Source organism: Crinia signifera, chromosome 1 (genome assembly GCF_055691185.1).
Source record: "Crinia signifera chromosome 1, ASM5569118v1, whole genome shotgun sequence".
Classification (NCBI taxonomy): domain Eukaryota; kingdom Metazoa; phylum Chordata; class Amphibia; order Anura; family Myobatrachidae; genus Crinia; species Crinia signifera.
The window spans coordinates 333,046,932-333,068,531 of NC_139217.1; the positions used below are offsets into that span (position 1 = coordinate 333,046,932).

General features: G+C 42.8%; 2 protein-coding genes across 4 annotated transcripts in view; one reads left to right on the plus strand and one right to left on the minus strand.

Annotated features, from left to right (window-relative positions):
- Positions 1-6,158, plus strand: part of PARP2 (poly(ADP-ribose) polymerase 2) — a 61,543-nt gene extending 55,385 nt beyond the window's left edge. For both annotated transcript variants that reach the window (XM_083145269.1, XM_083145270.1), the window contains exons 16-19: positions 356-455; positions 2,910-3,008; positions 4,942-5,066; positions 5,158-6,158. In XM_083145269.1, coding sequence (XP_083001395.1) covers positions 356-455; positions 2,910-3,008; positions 4,942-5,066; positions 5,158-5,317 — 484 coding nt within the window. In that variant the 3' untranslated portion in view covers positions 5,318-6,158. The remainder of the gene's footprint in view (positions 1-355; positions 456-2,909; positions 3,009-4,941; positions 5,067-5,157) is intronic.
- Positions 6,159-6,241: 83 nt separating this feature from the next.
- Positions 6,242-21,600, minus strand: part of TEP1 (telomerase associated protein 1) — an 81,399-nt gene continuing 66,040 nt past the window's right edge. For both annotated transcript variants that reach the window (XM_083145268.1, XM_083145267.1), the window contains exons 42-54: positions 21,123-21,277; positions 17,636-17,746; positions 17,284-17,391; positions 17,060-17,198; positions 15,669-15,736; positions 15,436-15,568; positions 15,213-15,349; positions 15,013-15,131; positions 14,610-14,742; positions 14,410-14,512; positions 14,110-14,195; positions 6,985-7,089; positions 6,242-6,516 (exon numbers count right to left, since the gene is read on the minus strand). In XM_083145268.1, the coding sequence (XP_083001394.1) occupies positions 6,373-6,516; positions 6,985-7,089; positions 14,110-14,195; positions 14,410-14,512; positions 14,610-14,742; positions 15,013-15,131; positions 15,213-15,349; positions 15,436-15,568; positions 15,669-15,736; positions 17,060-17,198; positions 17,284-17,391; positions 17,636-17,746; positions 21,123-21,277 (1,541 nt within the window). In that variant the 3' untranslated portion in view covers positions 6,242-6,372. The remainder of the gene's footprint in view (positions 6,517-6,984; positions 7,090-14,109; positions 14,196-14,409; positions 14,513-14,609; positions 14,743-15,012; positions 15,132-15,212; positions 15,350-15,435; positions 15,569-15,668; positions 15,737-17,059; positions 17,199-17,283; positions 17,392-17,635; positions 17,747-21,122; positions 21,278-21,600) is intronic.

Consider the following 21,600-nt stretch of genomic DNA (forward strand, 5'->3'; position numbering starts at 1 on the left):
AGATACCTGGGGGAGGGTCAAATAGGGTGTGTGAATCAGAAAGTGAATGTGTTCTCTAGTTTTTCTTTAAAGCAGCAATCATTTATACAACTAAATTGACCTGGTTTTGCAGTGTAAATGGTTGTTCCTAGTGCTCAAATCTTCTTTAATGAAGCTTGAAGTAAATAAGAATGCACATACATTAATTTCATGTATTTTACCGAACATTAGATCAAAGTCTGTATATATTGGGTGCTTAGTGTAACCTATGCATTTTTTTCAAGTGTTTTTGATCAATGTCTAGGGTCTAGAGCAATCTACTTCACTTGCCCATTCTGTCCTTCCCTACTTTAAATCCTATTATTTTCTTCCAAAGGATGCTGTTATGGCATGGTTCTCGTCTGTCTAACTGGGTTGGCATCCTTAGTCAAGGCCTGCGTGTGGCTCCTCCTGAGGCTCCAGTAACTGGGTACATGGTAAGTGGCCTTCTGGGCATTTAGCATCTTCAACTTACTAGTTCAGTAATGCACTAGAAGAGTGTGCCTCGCCATCTTGGGGAGCCTTGGGACACCTCACAGGTACACAGGTGCACTCATTACTGACTGACATTATAAATGATCCACAGGTGGAGCTAATTTCACTTGTGATTCTGTGTGGAGACCTGGAAAACGTTAACTGTTGGTAGCTCTCGAGGGCTGGAGTTGGCTACCCCTGTTATATACAGATAGGCATTAACCCACACTTGCCTACTTGACCCTCTCCATGAGGGAGAATATGCTCTGTTCCTGGACTTCCCTGGTAATGTATGATTGCCATCACCTGTGGGGAGCTAGGTAATTGATAAGAAAGGTGTTTCACCACAGGTTATGGCAGTCATACATTACCAGGGAAGTCCAGGAACAGAGCATTTTCTCCCTCATGGTCAGGTAGGCGAACCCTGCATTAACCTCATCCGGGTCATTACACTACAGGAGATTAAATATACTGTAGGTTAAACTTGATGGACTTTTTATTTTATAACCTCAACTACTATGTACATATGGAATCTTCCATTATATAGCAAATATGCACAGGTACCACAAAGGGGAGGCTGTATCAGCAGGTCAGTCGTACCTTTACCTAGACCAAGGTGAAGGAATAGTAATTGGCCAGCATGGCCATGCCCAATACACAAAGCCCAAAGAGGACTCAGCAGCCCTGCATGTATGTTCTGTAATTCAGATAAGGTTTTAACTTGGTACGTTGCACTGATCTAAATTCCAAGCACGTCCTTCAAAAGACTATGGGCTAGATTCTCTAAGCTTCAAAAGTGATAAAATGGAGAGTGATAAACAGCCAGCCAATCAGCTCCTACCTGCCATGTCACAGACTGTGTTTGAAAAATGGGTACTTATGTAGTATCTGGGTGCCCGATTTTTTGATTGTATGCCTTAAGTTAAGGCATACAATCAGATGCGATGCGATATCGCATCGCATGCGACCATCGGATGCGATGCGATGACCCGATTTTTTCCATAGGAATCAATGTTAAAATGGACTGAGTCCATTTTAACATGGAATTCAATGGGAAAAAGGGGTCCTTTTCATACCCCTACTATCCAAGTGGGCATGGAGTTGGATATAAACCTGTGGCGAGCGTAGCGAGCCACCGAGCCCGAAGCGTGGCGAGCGAACGGTATTCTGTGTACGCTCGCCACAGGTTTATATCCAACTCCATGCCCACTTGGATAGTAGGGGTATGAAAAGGACCCCTTTTTCCCATTGAATTCCATGTTAAAATGGACTCAGTCCATTTTAACATTGATTCCTATGGAAAAATCGGGTCATCGCATCGCATGCGATGCGCCCGATCCGACCCGATTTCTAAATCGGGCGCCCAGATAGTACATAAGTACCGAAAAATGTCAGGCAGGAGCTTATTGGCTGGCTGTTTATCACTCTCCATTTTATCACTTTTGAAGCTTAGAGAATCTGGCCCTATAATACAATATAATATTGCAAATCTCTTAAACAATAAACAATTTGTTCCAGAGAACTTCAATAGGAGATTTTAAACGGATGAAAATGAAGGTCTTTCAGAACACACATATCCCCATTTTATTATGTTTTTACTGTGTCTGGTAAAAATGTGATATCCATTAAACAACAGAAAATGGGAAGCTAAGCACTTTAAACTAATTCGTGGGCTCTATTTCACACCAGCCAAGCTACACAAGATCTAGCCGTCAGTCTCCAGGTACTGTTGGAGAGACTGTGCAGAGATAGGTGATAGCTTCCATATCTTCTGGTCCTGCCCCATGATTCGCCAACTATGGAGAGACGTGTTCACATTAGCTTCTAAAATCCTAAGAGTACTTATCCCGATGTCACCTACATTAGCCCTACTCCAAATATATCCTGAGTCTATCCCCACCACAGCCAGATATGTCCTTGGACATATACTGATAGCCACTAGAGCAGCGATAGCACAGGATTGGAAACACCCAAGCCCCCCACCCCTTGCGAAGATTATCCAAAAAATACATTATGCATACCACATGGAAACTGCAGGTTTACCACATACTTTAAAGGCCAACTCTCCAACAGCCAAATGGCTTAGTTGGCATGAATACTCCACTTCAAGGGAAGGACTTGATACGATGCTTGGTCCAAACTAATCCAATTAACTATATAGAGCTGCTTGCTTTACCCCTGTACTCACCCAGCCTTGCTGTTTGAAAGTCAAGTTGTATACTCTGCTTTGTGTATTAGTTTAAAAAAAATTCTGTTCTAATGTATTATATTTGGACTCCCCTCTCCTATTTTTTTTCTTCTGTATCCCTTCCATGGTTAACGGAATAAATTTTCAATAAAAATGATTGATGAAAGAAAAAGGGAAGCTATATAACCGTAGCTTTATTTCCTTACATGCTATTTTTTCTTGTTCTCAGTTTGGAAAAGGAATATATTTTGCGGATGTCTCTTCTAAAAGTGCAAATTATTGCTTTACAAGTCGTGATAAGAATGTGGGGATCCTTCTGCTCTCTGAAGTAAGATCAAGTCTGCATTTATTAATACTGTAGTCAGATCTTCTTATGTCATAGCTACAGAAATGTTTTGTAATATTTTAAGATAGTTGGTGAGTTAAGTGAGCACTCCTATTTATTGGATTGGCGGTTACTAGTTTGTAGCAGACTGTGACCTTTCCCTTTATGCAGTCTGGTCACTTGATGTACCCGACCTATATAATAAAAGGCTAACATTGGTCCTCTCCTCTATGGGGGAATTTAAATGTGTTTTATGCCAGTGACCACTAGATGGCGCCTAACGGAGCAATTCAAGTGTTGCTCCGTTCAGACACACACAGCTGCCTATGCTGACATTACGGTTATGGCGTTCAGTCGTTATCACGGGTTGGTAACTAGTCTGATAAACTAAGCTGGCTGGCTGGAATAAAATATTGTCAGTGGATTACAGCAAATCACAATTGACCATTTGCTCCCAAACACTGGAATTAACCAAGTTGTGTGAACAACAGGTCCTTCTTTTAGCTGACTTACATTATGATGTCTTATCTTGTATCCCTTATGAAATGTATTTTTTTTTATAATATATGCCTCATACACTACATGAATGTCATTTTATACATTATTTTTAATAATTGTGTTCATACATTGAAAAATTAGATAGCAAAGGCATACCTCCCAACATGACCCTCTCCAGGAGGGACAGAATGCTCTTATTCCTGGCCTTCCCTCTTCATTTATGATTACAACCACCTGTGGTGAAACACCTTTCTTATCCATTAACCTGTTTGAAACAGGTGATGGCAGTCATAAATTAAGAGGGAAGTCCAGAAACTGAGCATTGTGTCCCTCCTGGAGAGGGTTATGGTGGGAGGTATGCAAAGGTGTCACAATATCGGTCATGCTCAAACTGTTGGATTCTGGAATATTGGCCCTTATTCAGATCTGATCGCAGTACAAATTTGTTCTCATAATGGGCAAAACCATGTGCACTGCAGGTGGGGCAGATGTAATATGTGCAGAGAGTTAAATTTGGATGGGGTGTGTTGAAACTGAAATCTAAATTGCAGTGTAAAAATAATGCAGCCAGTATTTACCCTGCACAGAAACAAAATAACTCACACAAATTTAACTCTCTCTGCACATGTTACATCTGCCCCACCTGCAGTGCACATGGTTTTGCCTATACACACACACGAAGGGAGATCAATAACCAAAGTAATAGATGTTCCAGGGTTTAACAATGACATTTGTCACCCAATTTAAATATCATTAGAGCTGTTAGTATTGTCATTAGACAAACATTTATAGTAATCTATAAAGGATATTAGCCATTGAATCTCAATTGTATAATTAATCACATACTTTTAATTAGCCTGCTCCCATTATGAGTAGGTATTATAAAGATATGAGATATTTGAGAAGAAGTGAATTAAGGGGTATATCCTATTAATCCAGATGCCGCATCGGCTGATAAAAACAGACTGAGATCATCATTATAGCAGTATCCAATTTATTGCCATTTTTTTGTAAAGCCCCGACTGAATCTATCGGCGGCGGCAAATCACCACCACTAATAGGAAAATATTCCTTAGTGTAAGATTCAGGCAAAGGTCAGGAAATTGTCAATGTTTATAGATGTAAAGTATAATACTTAACTTTCACATATATCAAAATAGAAAGGTATTTAAGATGAAAATGTACTAGGAATTATACATTGCCGTAATGCCCATTTTCTCGCCTCTCAAATTGTTGAACACCCCTCAAATTGTGGAGGATAGATATAGAAATTAATATATACTGTATATATAAATGTTTCAATAACTTATTACAATTTTTATTTTTTTTCAATCAAGCCAAATGTTTTAGATTATTATTTGACTAAAGATATGGCTTTCCTAGCCATTTTTGCCAATGAATCATTTTAGTACTGACCATGCATTCCCCTTCTTGTCAGGTTGCCCTTGGTGATTGGAATGAGCTTATTGCTGCAGATTATAATGCACAGAAGAAACTGAAAGGCAAACATAGCACCAAAGGACTGGGTCGTACCATTCCAGACCCACAAAAGAGTATCCAGCAGTAAGTTCCATAAATTGATGCCTGCTAGCTCTAGTGTATTTACAGATACAGATCTTAACCTTTTCTTGGTTTTCAATCTTTAATATTACAGTGATGGAGCACTGGTTCCTTTGGGTCCCCTGATCGACACAGAAATGAAAAATAATGATGGCTATACTTTGAATTACAATGAGTACATTGTATATGACCACCGCCAGGTCCGGATGAAGTATTTACTGCAAGTTCAATTCAACTATGAATCTCTGTGGTAATCTACGATATGAATGTAAGATTCCAGGCAGTTTTAATGTACATGTAATATAACTGGAAGGGTCCGTAGGTGGATTCACAGGCAACAGTTTTAAAACAAAGGGTTGTAACTGACCAGATGAACATACACATTGTTACTAGCACTGCTTAGAAGATTAAATAAGATGTTAATGTTTTTGCTATGGGCCAAAGACTACAGAACCAGGCTTTCACTAAATGCCTTCTAACGTATGATAAATACACTAAAGAATTAGTAATTCTGACAGACTAAAAATATTTTATGGTATAAATACAAAAGGCTGATTTTCTGGTGTCATATTGAAACCGTGTATTTCATTATTCAAAATTGCATTTAATTATGATTGTAGAACATATGTATATTGTAACTGTTTAAACTGTATTAGGATGTTTACATTAGCAAGAAAGAGAGCCTGATCTAGAACTGCCCTGGATCAGAATACTGGGAACTAAACAGACTATTAGGTGGGTATACAGGTATTTCTCCAGATGTAAGAGAAGGAGCAAACGGTAAGAGAAAATAGCCTGCAGGAAAGGAAAAATAGACTGACCGGTCTGATAAATATGAACTGCCATCTATGTGGGTGACGTGGGAGGCTTAGCCAGACTCTCATAGACTGATGGCAGGTACAAATAGTAATCTGTGGGTAAGGATGCTGTTCACATTTCTATTACGTAGATCTTACTGGGTTCTAGTACAGATAGGGCTCTTCCAGTGGAGCATATTCTTATTCACGAATTATATTTATCCTACAATGTTTTACAAATTGTTAAAGAAACGTGTAAAGAATTGTTACTGTTCTATAAATTCACATGCATTTTCTACATTCTTGTCTGTGTTTCACTGTCAACATTTTCAGTCCAGTGGTTGGTAAGCAATTGATTAATAAATCAATCACACTCCATGGTGTAGAACATGGCAAGTTTATTTTCATACGGATTTAACAATGTGTAAAAGATGACCCTTTACAAACAATAGAGGCATGACTACATTAGGTTTGTTTTATTCAATGTGTTTCTGCTAGTTGTTTTTCCAGTGTTAAGCCTGAAAACAAGTCAGCAAATACACATTCCCATACTGATCCCCACAGGCTATCTGGCACACCACGGACGAGTTATTACTGTGCGCTGTAGGAGATGGTGATAGGCAGGTCACTGCTCCCTCACAATGGAAGACTCCCACCTGGAATGGCACAAGGAAGTTAGAAGTGAACTAATAATCTGAGGATATAGTTAATAGTAAATATGGACAGGCAAAGTATGAAAAAATAAAAATTGTGAAAAACTTATGTCGACTATGGCCCTTATTCAGATCTGATCGCAGTACAACTTTGTTTTCAAAATAGGCAAAACCATGTGCACTGCAGGTGGGGCAGATGTAACATGTATAGAGAGAGTTAGATTTGTGAGTTATTTTGTTTCTGTGCTGGGTAAATACTGGCTGCATTATTTTTACACTGCAATTTAGATTTCAGTTTCAACACACCCCACCCAAATCTCACTCGCTCTGCTCATGTTACATATGCCTCACCTGCAGTGCACATGGTTTTGCCCATTTTGAGAACAAATTTGTCCTGCGATCAGATCTGAATAAGTATGCCCTTGTGTATGTCTCACTTACTGCTAGTCAGTCTCCCAACAGAGTACTCACCTGTCTGAGAGGGTCACACTTCCAAATCTTCACACTGCGGTCAGTGGATGCTGTGATCACAAGATCATCCATCACATTGAGGCAGGTAATGGAAGCAGAGTGAATCTGAAAGCAAGGAAATTTGTCAAACCTTGGTGTAATCAATCTACAACAGAAATATGGTATAACTGCATACTTGTACAGCTTTCTAGATGGTAGAATCGAATGGTTAGAGATATTGCAGCAAGCTTCTGCAACATGCATGAATACAACACAGAAGACATTGTGATGGTAATGAGGCCCGGTCTACAAAAGCTTACATATTAAAGCATTGGTAGGATTATATAGTTTTACTCTGGCAGGATGATCACCTAATCCTATCCTGTTGGGCTATATATGGTTCATTATACTTAGGGCCTGATTCTGGTTGGCACGGTAAACTGCGAAGACTGCAGCTTACCGAGCACCAGAGGGGCCACTCCGCTGAGTACCCCCCATCGACGTTTCCCCTCGCAATCTTGCGGGAGGATGTGTAACTAATGGGCCCCATACGTCAGCAATCACAATTAATGGATTTTCAGATCCAGGGATTTTTTGGCCAGATAAATGGATTTTACAATCTATCTGACTTTACCCACACATTATAGATTTATTTCAGTGATCGGCAGATTTTTTCATCTAAAGATTGCATCTTCATATCTGGAAATTGCCCAATCGATTGCTGTTCATAATGTAAATAGATGAAGAAGACGAATTGGAAATGCCCACACATATAAAAAAGATCTGCAGATAATACCAGATTATTAAACATGTTTAAAAACCTGATTAAGCAATTGATTGGCGATTTTGATTGGGATTGCCAAAAGGGGGAGCCCACACATCTAAAATTAATTGTGGCAATCATCTCCATATCTGAAAATTGTCACAATTAATTGTTGATGTATGGGGCCCTTAAGACACATCCCCTCTCATGCCATCACTGCAGGCGAAATCATTTGATGGTCGCTGACCATCAAATCATTTGTCGTGCCTTCACAAATAAGTCAGTCTCAACTGACTCTTATTTGTGGGTGCCGGGGCGAAGACAGGGTGGGTGGCTGACATCATGTGACGTCAGCCACCCGCCCCCGGAGGCATCAGCCCATCTGCGTACCCATGGTAACGCCCTATGCTTTTATGGGGACTCCCATAAAAGCTTGGTGTTCCCATGGCTGCCCCCTCCCCACTGTGAACGGCCCAACGAGTGAGTAACTTGCTGCGGCCATTAACAGTAAAGGTCTGCACATGCACCAACCATCAGGGCAGGGGCTGAACTCGGATCACTGAGTAATACAAAACGGGACCCTTAATTCTATGTTGAAGTCTGTGCAACTAACAAATATTCATTTTTTAATACGAAGGTACATAGTTCTGACTACAGTATACTTATTTTTTTGTTACAGCAATCACTTTTACATGCTTTGGCACTTATTATAGTTCCTTTATACCATGGTTCAATGAGTTCAATGTTTTTGATCTGGCTCCCAGCATTTCTGCAGTCTAGCTTTGCTGAAGTAACATCATGCACGAAGTGTCTCTACAATGTTTGTAGGTCATCAAGGCTGGTTTCCCTACACCAGGGGGTCTCCAAACTTTTTGCAAAGAGGGACAGATTTGGTGAGGTGAAAATGTGTGGGGGACAATACATTAGGAAAGTAGAGCTGTGAAGCCATTATAGTGGTGATTCTAATTCCCCTTCACTGTATGTTCCCCAGCCTGCCCCCCATTCACCGTATGTCCCCCAGCCTGACCCTTCACTGTATGTCCCCCAGCCTGCCCCCCATTCAATGTATTTCCCCCAGCCTGACCCTTCTTCACTGTATGTCCCCCACTCTGCCCCCATTCAGTGTATTTCCCCCAGCCTGCTCCCTGCCCACATTCAGTGTATTTCCCCCAGCCTGCTTCCCCCTTCTCTGCATGTCCCCCACTCTGCCCCCCCGCCCCCCCCTCCTTCTCTATATGACTCTGTTGTAATGACCAGTGGCGCCGCTGATGGCTGCCTAGGCGCTGTGCAGCTCAGCGAATATATGTTCCCTGCATTTACAATCCCCAGGGCACATTGAGCGTATAACAGGGATAAAAATGGAGGGGGTGGTATGCTGCGCTCAGACAATGAATACTGTATTAAATTGATTTAAAATATACATACACATTTAATAAACATATATAATAAAAAATTACATATATAGCATGCTAAAAAATAAATAAAAATGGAAATGAAAAACAACGGTGTGGATTTGTTATATATTGTCACCAATTCCTTCTGATCCTGACTTGCCCAATGTACAGTGAGAGTCCAACAAAATCGGGATGGTTAGTGGGATGTGCAACAGTCTGTTGGTACCAACATATTTGTAGATTCCTCAAATAGATGGCGAGGTGGCGTTCCTCTGGTGAGACGGCAGGAGCTGCATTTTGCAGCAGGCTGGATATGCCGGTCTCACTGGTTGCCCAATTTGCGAGGATACGTTCCTGGTGCACAGACCCAAGTGTTGGTATAGATTAAGTTGGGCTCCTTTGTAGTCAGCAGAGGCAACACTAGCTGAGTGACTCAGTAGGGGGGCATCTAATCACGCACATCGAGTATATACCTGTATGTGTTATGTATATTTGTACTGTCACTGTTTAACTTGCCTAAACGGCTGTTGCACTGCAATCCAAATCAAATTCCTAGTATACGCAAGTATACCTGGCCAATAAAGCTGATTCTGATATGTCCCCCACTCTGCCCCATTCAGTATATGTCCCCCAGCCTGCTCCGCCCTTCTCTATGTCCCCCACTCTATTTCCCCAAGTCTGCTCCTTCACAGTATATTCCCCTGCCTGACCCTCCTTCACTGTATGGCCCCCTCTGTAAGCCAGAGGTTGGACAGGCCAAGGAGGCACCACAAGGAGAAGAGACAGATGCCTGAACTCCCTGCTCCCGCCGTCACCCTCCTCCGTAGAGTCTGCTCTGCATGCTGCTGCCATCCCCCCTGCTCCCTCTAGGCATACTGCTGTCACTGTGATCATGGCAGGCCACAGGAGGAGAGATTGCAGTGGAGCCCGGGTGGGGGATGGGGGTTGGACACTTACTTACTAGAAGACGCCAAACAGTGGCTGCCTCTCACCACTGCAAAGTCACACAAGGTAATGTGCACCAGAGACCCCACCTCTATAGTCCCGCATCTAATGCTCCACCTGCGGGCCACTTAGTGACATCACAGGCCACAATTGGCCCGTGGGCCGGACTTTGGACACCTTGACAAAGCTGTTGTTAGTCCAGGGAAACGCGTTGGTGGTGCTGTTTTGGCTATTTTGATCCAGAGAGAACGTGTGACCAACTACCTGCTTATTCCTCTGACCACGGGTCCCTTAAACAGTGGAAGTCTTCGGCTAAATACCTGTCAACTTGGATACAAAGTGCCACAAGGTTGGAGATAGGCTCAAAACAACAGCCACTCCCGGGGTGGGCACACAGGACATCACATTGCCGCATTTACAAGGACTCCAACTTCATTGGGACCATTGCATTGTGGACAGTGCAGGACATATTCACATCCCCAACTGGGGTTCATCCACCCACGTGAGATCTGATCATCCAGCCATTGTGATATATACATTTTTAGATTTCTTAACTTGGTACTTATGTAATATCTGGACTCCCGTTTTTCTTATGAGAACGCGTCCCCTCGCGGGGCTCGCTGCGCTCACCACGCTTCGGGCACGGTGGCTCGCTACACTATATAAAATCAACTCCATGCGTAGTTGGATAGTAGGGGTATGAAAAAATAGGGTGCATTTAACATGAGAGTCCAGATAATACATAAGTACCCTTAACTTACACAATGACACATGTGTTATAATATTATGCTAAAGTGTTTATTCATGTACTGTCCTATATGTATTCATTTTATCATTAAATTGTGAACTTTTTATCATATTGATTCACTCATTTAATTTGAGCGCTGCTAATTCTTGTGTGATTTATGTTTGATATCTTTTGTGGGACTTGACCCTCCCAATTAAGCAAACGACTCAAACCAAGCGCTCCTCGGGGACAGCAATTGTTGCTGGCCCTTAGTGTATTCTTCGGACTTTGGACATGCCTGCCCTAAACCCACATATACAGCATAAGTCGTACTGCTGTGTACATTGATCCATGTGTAATGCTGTGCACAATTGGACATTCAATTTTGACTATATAGTCTAAATCGAATCAGGATTGCAGATACATCATATGGGGATAGAACATGTTTTTAAGCTTTCTATCCCGATTCGATGCTGATGCGCGTTCCCGTTCAGCTGAAATCGAAAATCCAAATAGACAGTGCAGCAATAACTATATAGTGCAGATGGAATGTAGTCCATGAATTGTATGTAAATAGTACAGAGTTATTCGATTGCTATGCAATCTTTGCTCTTAAGTCGAATAGTAAAGGAATCTCACCACGTGTACACACCATAAGTGTGAGACAAGTTTATGTAACAATTTACCCTGGGTGATCTGCTTTGGATTTTGTAGTGTTTGAGCTGCCTTCACAGGTCCCGGGGACTAAAGAAGGGAGGTAGAAACTGAAAGTTGGGGAAACAGTTATTTGGACCCAAATAACTATGGAACCGAAAGTGCAGCATTTGTTTTTTTTTTAACATATAACAAAAGATATGAGTCACAATCCACATTAGCCATTTTTAAAAAAATATATATTTCTATGCACTGACCCAATGTAGTGGTCCTGAGATTTGTGAATAGTGTCCGCAGAAGAGGCCATATGCTCTATGAATACTGCAGGAATGTTTAGGCTGTGTGTATTATATGTTGACTGCGTGGAATTAACCTTCTTCTGGCAGTCATGTGATTAACTTGCAGATCAGAGCCGTAATCCATTGACATTCCAGTAAGTTTTTCTTCCCTATTCCTAACTCAACATCTGCAACCTAATCCTGATGTCAGCATTCTGAGATTGTTAACATTGTAGTAACACAATGAATGTCAACCTTTTGACTACATCCCTTTTAGACTGGCTGTTATGCCCCTGTGTGCTACAAGTTGTGGTCTATTTGTAAGCGTGTTAGAGGAACCAGACATTCTCTGCCATGAGTCACAGCAAAAAGAATAATAAAATGTGCTGTTAAGCCCTGTACACACAGGGCAATTCTAGCCAGAATCGCCAGGGATATGGTCGCTGAGTAATTTAGCCATGCTAAAACCTTTGCAGGGCATGCTGAATGTCTGTGCGCTAAATGATCCTGGCCATGGCAGATATACGTAACTATATCAGTCGCAGGTGGCTGAATTACTTGTTCACACTGAACGATCGGTAAAAGGATCTACTGAACATGCGGGTCATTAGCTTTATAACGGAAATCAACCCACATATTCAGTAGACAGATGGGTTGTTAACAATATTGAGTCCAAACTATGGCCCTCCAGCTGTTAAACTACAAGTCCCATCATGCCTTGCCACAATTTTGCTATTAGGGAATACTAAAACTATGGCAAGGCAGGCTGGGATGTGTAGTTTCACAACAGCTGGAGGGCCACAGTTTGGACATGCCTGCACTAGACAATACTTTAAAATATATTGGTTGGAGGGCCCTTTCTTAATGATATTCATTACACAATTCAGCAACTCAGCCCAACAACTAAAAACAATGATCAACAGACACTGGAAAATTATACTGACAGACAAGACACTAGCAGACATACTACCTAAACACTTCAAAATAGTATAAAGAGCACCCAACTATTTTGGGTATCAGATGTTTGTAGTTTGGAATATTTGCATACCATAATGTATTTTATTTATTGAACAATGTAATGCCCCTTTCAAACCGCACTTAAAAAACGGTGTTTTGCTGATTTTTAACCGTTTTAAAACAGTAATCTGTGTGGTCTGAAAGGTGCAGAACCATTTTACCGTTTAAAAAAAGCAGTCTTAGCAAAACGGTTAAAATGGAGGGTCCTACCCATTTCAGACCCGGTAGTTTGGAACCAAAATCGGGTCTAAAACGGTATTTGGGACCCAGCCAATACTGGTCCGCTCTGTGCATATCTAATGAGCGGACCACTATTGGCTTCCGCCCCAACTTGGGCAGTGCAGGAAGGGAATGTACCCCCTGCCCCCTGTACCCAGCACAGCGGTAAATCATTAAACCCCTAAAGCAATAAGGACAGGCGGCGAGATAGGGCTGCAGGGAGAGATACTCATTCTGGCGGCTGTGTGTGCAGCAGGAAAGGAAAGCCGGGCGCGGTGGGTGCAGGAGACGCGGCAGGATTCATACAGCGCTGGGCAAAGAGTGACGCGCCCCCTGATAGGGGACCTGGAGCTGGCAGGGACTCGGCATGGGTGAGTTGTGCCGTCCCTCCAGCAGCGTCCGCCCTACCTCCCCATAGGCAGCGGCGTCCATGCTACCTCACACCCGACAGTACTCAGCGCACCCACACACCCGACAACTCACTCAGCATGGGTGAGTTGTGCCGTCCCTCCAGCAGCATCCGCCCTACCTCCCATAGGCAGCGGCGTCCACACTACCTCACACCCGACAGTACTCAGCGCACCGCCACCCGACAACTCACTCAGCATCGGTGAGTTGTGCCGTCCTTCAAGCAGCATCCGCCCTACCTCCCATAGGCAGCGACGTCCACGCTACCTCACACCCGACAGTACTCAGCACACCCGACAACTCACTAAGCATCGGTGAGTTGCGCCGTCCCTCCAGCAGCATCCGCCCTACCTCCCATAGGCAGCGGCGTCCACGCTACCTCACACCCGACAATACTCAGCACACCCGACAATACTCAGCACACCCGACCACTCTCTCAGCATCATGAGTTGTGCCGTCCCTCCAGCAGCATCCGCCCCCCGACCCGGGAAGCAGGTATATGGGGTGCAATGGGTAGGCCAGGGGGACCGTGCTTACCACTGGCTTTGACCCTGTATTTGAAAACTTTTCAAAAACGGGTCTGCCAGGTAAAAAAAACGGCACTTAAACGGTAATATACCGTTTAAGAGATGCGGTGAGAAAGGGGTTTCACCTGGCAGACCCGTTTTTGGAAACGTTTTCAAATACAGGGTCAAAGCCATTTATGCGGTCTGAAAGCAGCATAAACTAATTTATGTTTACCTGTATACGGTTCCAATTGGCAGCTGCATTTTCTTTGGACTGTTGTGGGGTTTTAAGCCACAGCGCCCCACTGGAGTCACACACACCTGCAGAGGAGACACAGGTGTTAATGACTGCATGTTGTCATGTGCACAACTATACAGGTCATCTTCCCTTTAAATACTGGCTGCAAAAAGTATCGTCCAAAAAGTGATTTGATTGAGAGTTAGAGGTTAACTCTAGTGCCAGACCACAATCACAAATCATAGGAGGTCACCATCCTATAGCTGTGTAATGTACAGTAACTTATTTTGAGCTCACCGACATCCTGCTGGGATACAGTTATTATGTTGCCAGGAGCTAACTGTTCGGCTGGAGGATGGAAATCAGGATCTGGCTGCGAGACATGTTCAAGATTCACATCCTAACACAAGATGAACAAATCTCCATGTTAAAAGTACAGAACTATTATGGTCTTTTCTCTCATACAGCATCTCCTTTTATCGAGCATTAAGCAATACCTGCAGAGATCCAGACTTGGGATCAAGCTCCAATACTTTCCCGGACAATGTGCGTACTTCCACTTTCTTGGAGGAGTTGAGAGCTGCAGCCAGTATCAATGACTCCAAGTCCACACTATAAGCCTTTTTCCCTCTGCAGGGACAGAAAACCAACTGTGACTATAACATTGATCATATAATGAGCATGTTCAGATTAGAAACTTACAAATAAAGCACAAATGATAACTACATCACTGGAGTGCTGAATGTATAGTTTCATCTTTAGGGTTCCAAGCATTATATTTATGAAACTGCGAGCCTGATTCAGATGTACGCAGTTGAACGATTATCGGCTGACTGCACAGAAGTGAGTCCAGCTTTGGAGCGTCGTCACATACACTAAACCTGATTACAGTCAACTCACCTTAAGCCATCTCCTTTACAAGGAAACAGGAGCCAGCGTGAAATTGTCAGATCATTGGACACAGAGCAAAACGAACGTTTAGTAGTAAAAACAATTGAAGAAATGGAAAGTTCGCCACACTGCAACACAAAGATAGAAATCAATCTTAGGCAGCTTGTCACATAAAGCGGTGTTACTGCCATTTGTGGTTTTGTGTGTACCTGCAGCGTCAGCACAGCTTTCTGTTGTTTCCACACTATCACATCTCCTAGCTCTCCACCTGACACCAGCAGCTCCCCATCTGGGGACCATGCCACTGCAGAGACTGCACCAAGGTGACGAGTTCCTGCCAGACGTTCTGTAGACAGGTAATACAGAGAATAGAATTGTCAAATAAGGCCTTTTCCTTTAGATCTCTAGGATACCAGACTTATTGTTTCTCACCATCTCGGCATGGTGGTCCCCACAAGCGTATTGAGCCATCGTGGGCTGCTGTAGCTGTGATATCACATTGGAAGTCGGCTGCTGATGAGGTTACTGCACCCCCGTGGCCATATAATGTCTGTATATGCTCCATCTACAAGAGACACGTGTATTATTCTGTACAGTATACATAGACAGGAATCATGTGGTTCTTCAGAGCATGTCCAAAATGGTACTGTGCTGAGTGGACTTACCTGTAGAGGGCTCCACTTTAACACTGTGGCATCAGATCCAGCTGTATATACCACCAAGTCAGCATCATCTAGAATTAAAGCATGCTTTAAATAATAGCCATAAAACATGTCCATGTTAATATAGTACATGACCAGAATGAATAATAGAATAACATGATTTACCCCCTTTAGTTACTTGCAATGAGGATTGGTACTATCCATATAGAAGGGGCAATTAACCAAAGAGTATCTGCCTTCTTCCACCCAATTTTACAAACTTGGAAAACGAGCAAAGTGTGGCTGGTTTGGCACTATGCCACTCCATGACATGGGTTGTAAAGGCCCAGTGGTTAATGAGACACAGAGGGCAAAAACCTGCAGTGTGAGAAAATGTAAAGGGAAGCCCTCTGACAACAAAGGAGCAAACAAGACAACACATGAAGAGGAATTTGGTGCCTGCAGTTAGGATGAAATAACTGGGTCATCCAGGAATGCTACAACAAAACTCCTAGGCCAACAGCATCTACATACCAGGAGTAGCTGAACATTCAGAAAATCTGCCCCAACCACTTCTGTGCCTTTGGTCCTAACAAGTAACTGTCAAGATCTTTGTGATTTCCTGTCTTGGAATCCAAGATGGCCTTGGTTTCTTTTATCTGCACTGCCTTCAAGATGGGAACTTTAGAATATAAATCGAGGAACAGGAATAGTCTACAGTTCCCCTGAAAAAATATCCCTAAGGAGAACACCTCATTCCAAGGGGGACATACACAACAAGTCCTGTAGTTTGTTTGGAAGTACCTTGCAGCTGTGTATTTTAGCTACATGGTCCTTCCAACACATACCCATAACAGTCAATGAAGTGCATGCAATCTTCTGGGCTGAAGTAAGTTTTGATAGCTATACTTTCTATGTCCTCAAACATCTTTACTGCAGTCACAGCACTAAACAGGCCTGGCCTGCCATGTCCTGTAATAGTTTTTCTGCCAAAAAATGCATCTTCGTTGAAAGGCGATACAAATATGATGCACCAGGAGACTGCCGATTCATTTGATATGAAACACTGGTATATCTGTGTGACTGAATCTGCATACAAAGTGCCAGGATGCAGCGGCCACAGCCTTTTTCCGTGCTATGTTTCATTGTTTTACATATACAGACTCATACAAATATAACAGTGTCACATATCAAATTAATCAGCAGAGTCTCGTCATGCATCTTGTTGTAACTAATAGACAACCCCCGACTCTAGCAGAGTTCGCACGGGACATGGCGGCTCACGCATCTACCATGGAGTTGCATAAAATGTAATGCACCAAGCTTGTATGATTTACTAAATGTGACAAACACAAAACCTACAGGCCACATTTACCCCAAAATCCACTTGTTCCACTTTATTAGCAAACTCTTACCCTGACTATCTTCTGTCTCCCAGTATGCAGCACTCTGATTTATCTGGTTGTGATGTGTTGGTATGCTTGCAATCTCTACCCCAGTAAGGGTCCACACTTTAAGACAGCCATCCCTGCCAGTGGTGATCACACGTTCCCCCTTATTTGAGATAATAAACATTTGGTTACACAAGATTAAACATTACTAAAAACAAGCAACATGGTGCAAAGCCAAAACTACGCACCATGCATATGGCACTGCTGACAGCACTCTGATGTCCTGCAAATGTCAAAAGCTGTTCTTGGCGCTGAATGTCCCAGAGACATACAGAGCCATCTCCTGAAGACGAGACCTGCAATACAAAGCACAAATCATGAATGTTCTCAGACAGCCTACTGTGATCTGTAATTGATATGTTGAAGCAGAAATTTTAGTCCATACAAAATAATCAATACATTTAAGTAAGGTCCATCCACAGTAAGCAAGGTGGAAGCAGGTGCACCTAATGTCATTCTTTTATCTTCGTGCCCTGTCTCCTGAAAAATATCTACTATGTAACTAATTCAATTTCAGAGATGAGAATTTCTATATCTTACCAACATCTTGCTGTCAGTCCAGGAACAGCAAGTCACCCAATCTTTGTGGCATGACAGTAGAGTGTGTGCGAGCACTGGTGGGTTCACTGAGACGTCCCAGCAAAGCACAGTCTGGGAAAAGGCAAGAATGAGTATGTCAATTACAGGAATTTACGGATACTCACTGATCAGCATTTATCCGCCAAACACCTCCTGTCTTTACCTGACCTTGGTAGCACTCTTACATAAAGCCATATTGCACAAAAGACACATCAAATCACTTACTTTTGTTTTATCCCAATATTCCTTTCTCATATATGCAAATACATCCATTGGTGCTAGTAATTTAATGACATTCCATATCCCAGTTAAATAAGAATGTGTAATCAATCATACCTCAATCACTGATTATAACTGGTGCAACTTTTTTGGTGCTACTTCCTGTAACTAGTTCACTCACCATGCATTTCCCCATGCTCGATAAACAGAAAGATAACTAGTGCTGGGTTGTTTCTCAAATAAAGTGACGGTTTCTTTCAGACATGATTAAAAACATATATATACACACACACATATATATATATAAAATACGAAAACACACAGAAATGATAAAGTTTAAATAATATAATACCCTTGTTGGAAATTTAAGGACTCCTATATCCAGGATGTTTGGTTCCACTTGAGGGAATGTTTAAAGCAGCAAAGAATTGCAAGGTAGCCGAATCTAAGTGCAAAATGCAGATTGTATTAAGTTATTGAAATTGTTGTCCGGTAAACCTTGGTGTGAATGGAATAATTGCTGCAGGTCCAATCCAAATATGTGGGATGACCAGGCAGAGAAGATGAAACCCATAACCAGTGGAATTTGTGAGTATGTTGTAATCCCCAGGAGTCCAATAATGTCAAGGGAATAATAATTCTGAGAAGCTCTACACCAGGCATGTCCAAAGTCAGGCCCGGGGGCCAATTGCGGCCCGTGCTGTCATTTCAAGTGGCCCGCAGCCTCCAGCTGGAAGCGGGCAGAGCATCAGATGTGGGAAGCACAGGACACTAAAGGTGGGGCCCCGGTGATCGCGCCTTTACCTTACTGGCTGCTGCAGTGAGGAGGTGACGGCCGCCACAGTCAGATGTGTTTGGCTTCCTACCCCTGCTGCTGCAATCGTATATCACCCTACTCCAAAATCACAGTGACAGCAGTGTTTGGGGAGGGGGGCAGCAAGGGGGAAGTTTGCTCCCGTAACATGCAGAGTAGAGAAGGGCAGCAGCGGGAGCCCAAGCATCTCCTGTCCTTGCAGCGCCTGCTTTGCCCCTCCGTCCTCTGGCTCACACAAGGGGCTGGGAAACATACAGAGAAGGGAGGGGGCAGAGTGGGGGACATACAGTGAATGGAGGCAGTGATGGTCATTCAGAGAAGGGGGAGCAGGAGCAGGCTGGGGGACATACAGTGAATGGGGGCAGAGTGGGGTACATAGTGAATGGGGGTCATACATTGAATGGGAGTCATATAGTGAAGGAGGTCAGGCTTGGGGACATACAATGAATGGAGGCACTGATGGACATTAAGAGAAGGGGGGCAGGCTGGGGGACAGAGTGGGGAACATACAGTGAAGGAGGAGCAGGCTGGGGGACATACAGTGAATGGGGGCAGGCTGGGGGAAATACAGTGAAGGGGCAGGCTGGTGGACATAAAGTGAATAGGGGCAGAGTGGGGGACCATTCTGATGTGATTAATGATTCAAAGAATGTCAGGCTGAATGGTCGGCCCCCACACATTTACACTTCACCAAATCTGGCCCTTGTCGCAAAAAGTTTGGACACCCCTGCTCTACGCGTTTCTCTGGGCATAAACACCCAGCTTCATCAGGAGCAGATCCGCAATTTACATATTTGGATTGGACCTTCAGCAATTATTCCATTCACACCAAGGTTTACCACACAACAATTTCAATAACTTAATACAATCTGCATTTTGCACCAAGATTCGGCTACATTGCAATTCTATGCTGCTTTAAACAGAGACATTCCCTCAAGTGGAACCAAACATCCTGGATATAGGAGTCCTTAAATGTCCAACAAGGGTATTATATTATTTAAACTTTATCATATATAATTTCTGTGTGTTTTCATATTCAAACCATCGTCATGCCATTAGGCAGGCACTAGCCAGTGGGGGCAGTGACCAGCCAGTGGCGAGACATTGTGCCATCAAGGGTCATAATATTGCCAGCCTCAAGTCCAAGATTGTGGACCATATACCCCTACCCCTTAGGGGTGGTAATAGGGGTAAAATGCTCCTTCAGGCTGAGGCTAGGTGGATCCACATACTGGACACCATAGCCCCACGCGGCCTGAATGAGCAACATGGTCTGCATAGTTTTTTGTAAATGTTGGATTTTATAGACTATATAGCACATACAGGTCTGTATCTCAGTCATGGTGTTTTTCAGGTTAATTCATTCTTTTAGCATAGGACATTATTGAATGCTTTATTTATAGTAATACGTAAGGTGATATGTTTAGTTTATATACACCGGTTGACATAGAGTATTAGATTGCTTGCCTTTTGGTGCTATCCCAGCTTAATTAAATAAATAACACTATATGCTGTACAAGGTATAATCAGTGGTAGGCTTTTATGCTGAGCCATGCTGATTGAGTTAAGATCAACGGCTCAGCATATGCCATTAATATGTAAAAACAGATTGTAGGTTACAGTTTTAATATTTAATATTTTTTATTTTTTCATTTTTTGAATTTTTTTTTTTTTTTTATGTGTGTGGTTTTGTTATTATATTGTTTATTTCACATGCACATATAAATGTATTATGCTTTAGCCTGCTCTTGGTTAAAAGCCATATTTCTTATATCACTGACAGCTCCCTGAGACGGAGGCGTGATGCGGTTCAAGGGGCGGAAGTTGGGATTGCCAGGACGCCAGATCTGCGTTTCACCGGTAGTGGGACGTCTTTATGACGTAACCCGGAAGTGCGCAGAGGCTCTGAGGCGATCCGGCTACACACTGCACTGGCTTCATGCTGACCGTTCTCAGGTGAGTATGAGTTTGATTATTCAGCTGTGTGGAGGCGGGGGATGGTAGCAGGGTGCTTTAAATTTGACTCTGTGTCATTGCTTGGTTGTACCCTGAGGACGAGCACTGGGCTCGAAACACTGGTGTAGGTCACCTGATATGCAATAAAGCACTTTATTTACTTCAAGACTCCGAGTGACGCCTGTTGCCTGATTTACCTATATATATATATATATATATATATATATATATATGTTTTAAATCATATTAAAAAATATATATATTTAACTGAAAGAAACCGTCACTTTGAGAAACAAGCCAGCGCTGGTTATCTTTCTGTTTATCTTACCTATTTATCAGGGATTGGCAATCCCTTAACCAGTCGCTGTTAGCAGTGCACCATACTCTTATTTCCCCATGCTCTCCTGCCCTCAAGTGCCTTTTTAATGCTCCTCCGTACTCTAACTTAACACATCTTACCCGGTCTTGGCCACCAGTAGCCAGTAGCGTCTCATCTGGACTAAACGCACAACATGTAACTGCTGCGGTGTGTCCTCGCAGAATAGAGACAGGGTTAACCGATTCAGCAGCCATCAACAGACTTTCCACTGACCACATACAGATGGTAACATCCTCTGAAACATAGGGGTGGGAGAAATGCTACTAATAATAGGAATAATGTTGTTTTATATAGCACTTTTCTCCTAATAGGATTCAAAGTGCTTTGCATGTACCTCTACAGCACAAAAGTACAAAACAAGCTTAACCAGGAAATCTAGTAAAATTCTGAGGTGAACAAGTAAATCTGGACTCTATTTTTGAAGGATTCTAAAGTGGAGGCTTCTTGAACCATGCAGGGATGTGATTGAGTCGAAGCCACAAAGCTGGAGGCTAGATACCTCCCAGATGAATTCTAGGTACTGTCAATAACCCTTCAACAGAGGGTTAGGCCGGTTTC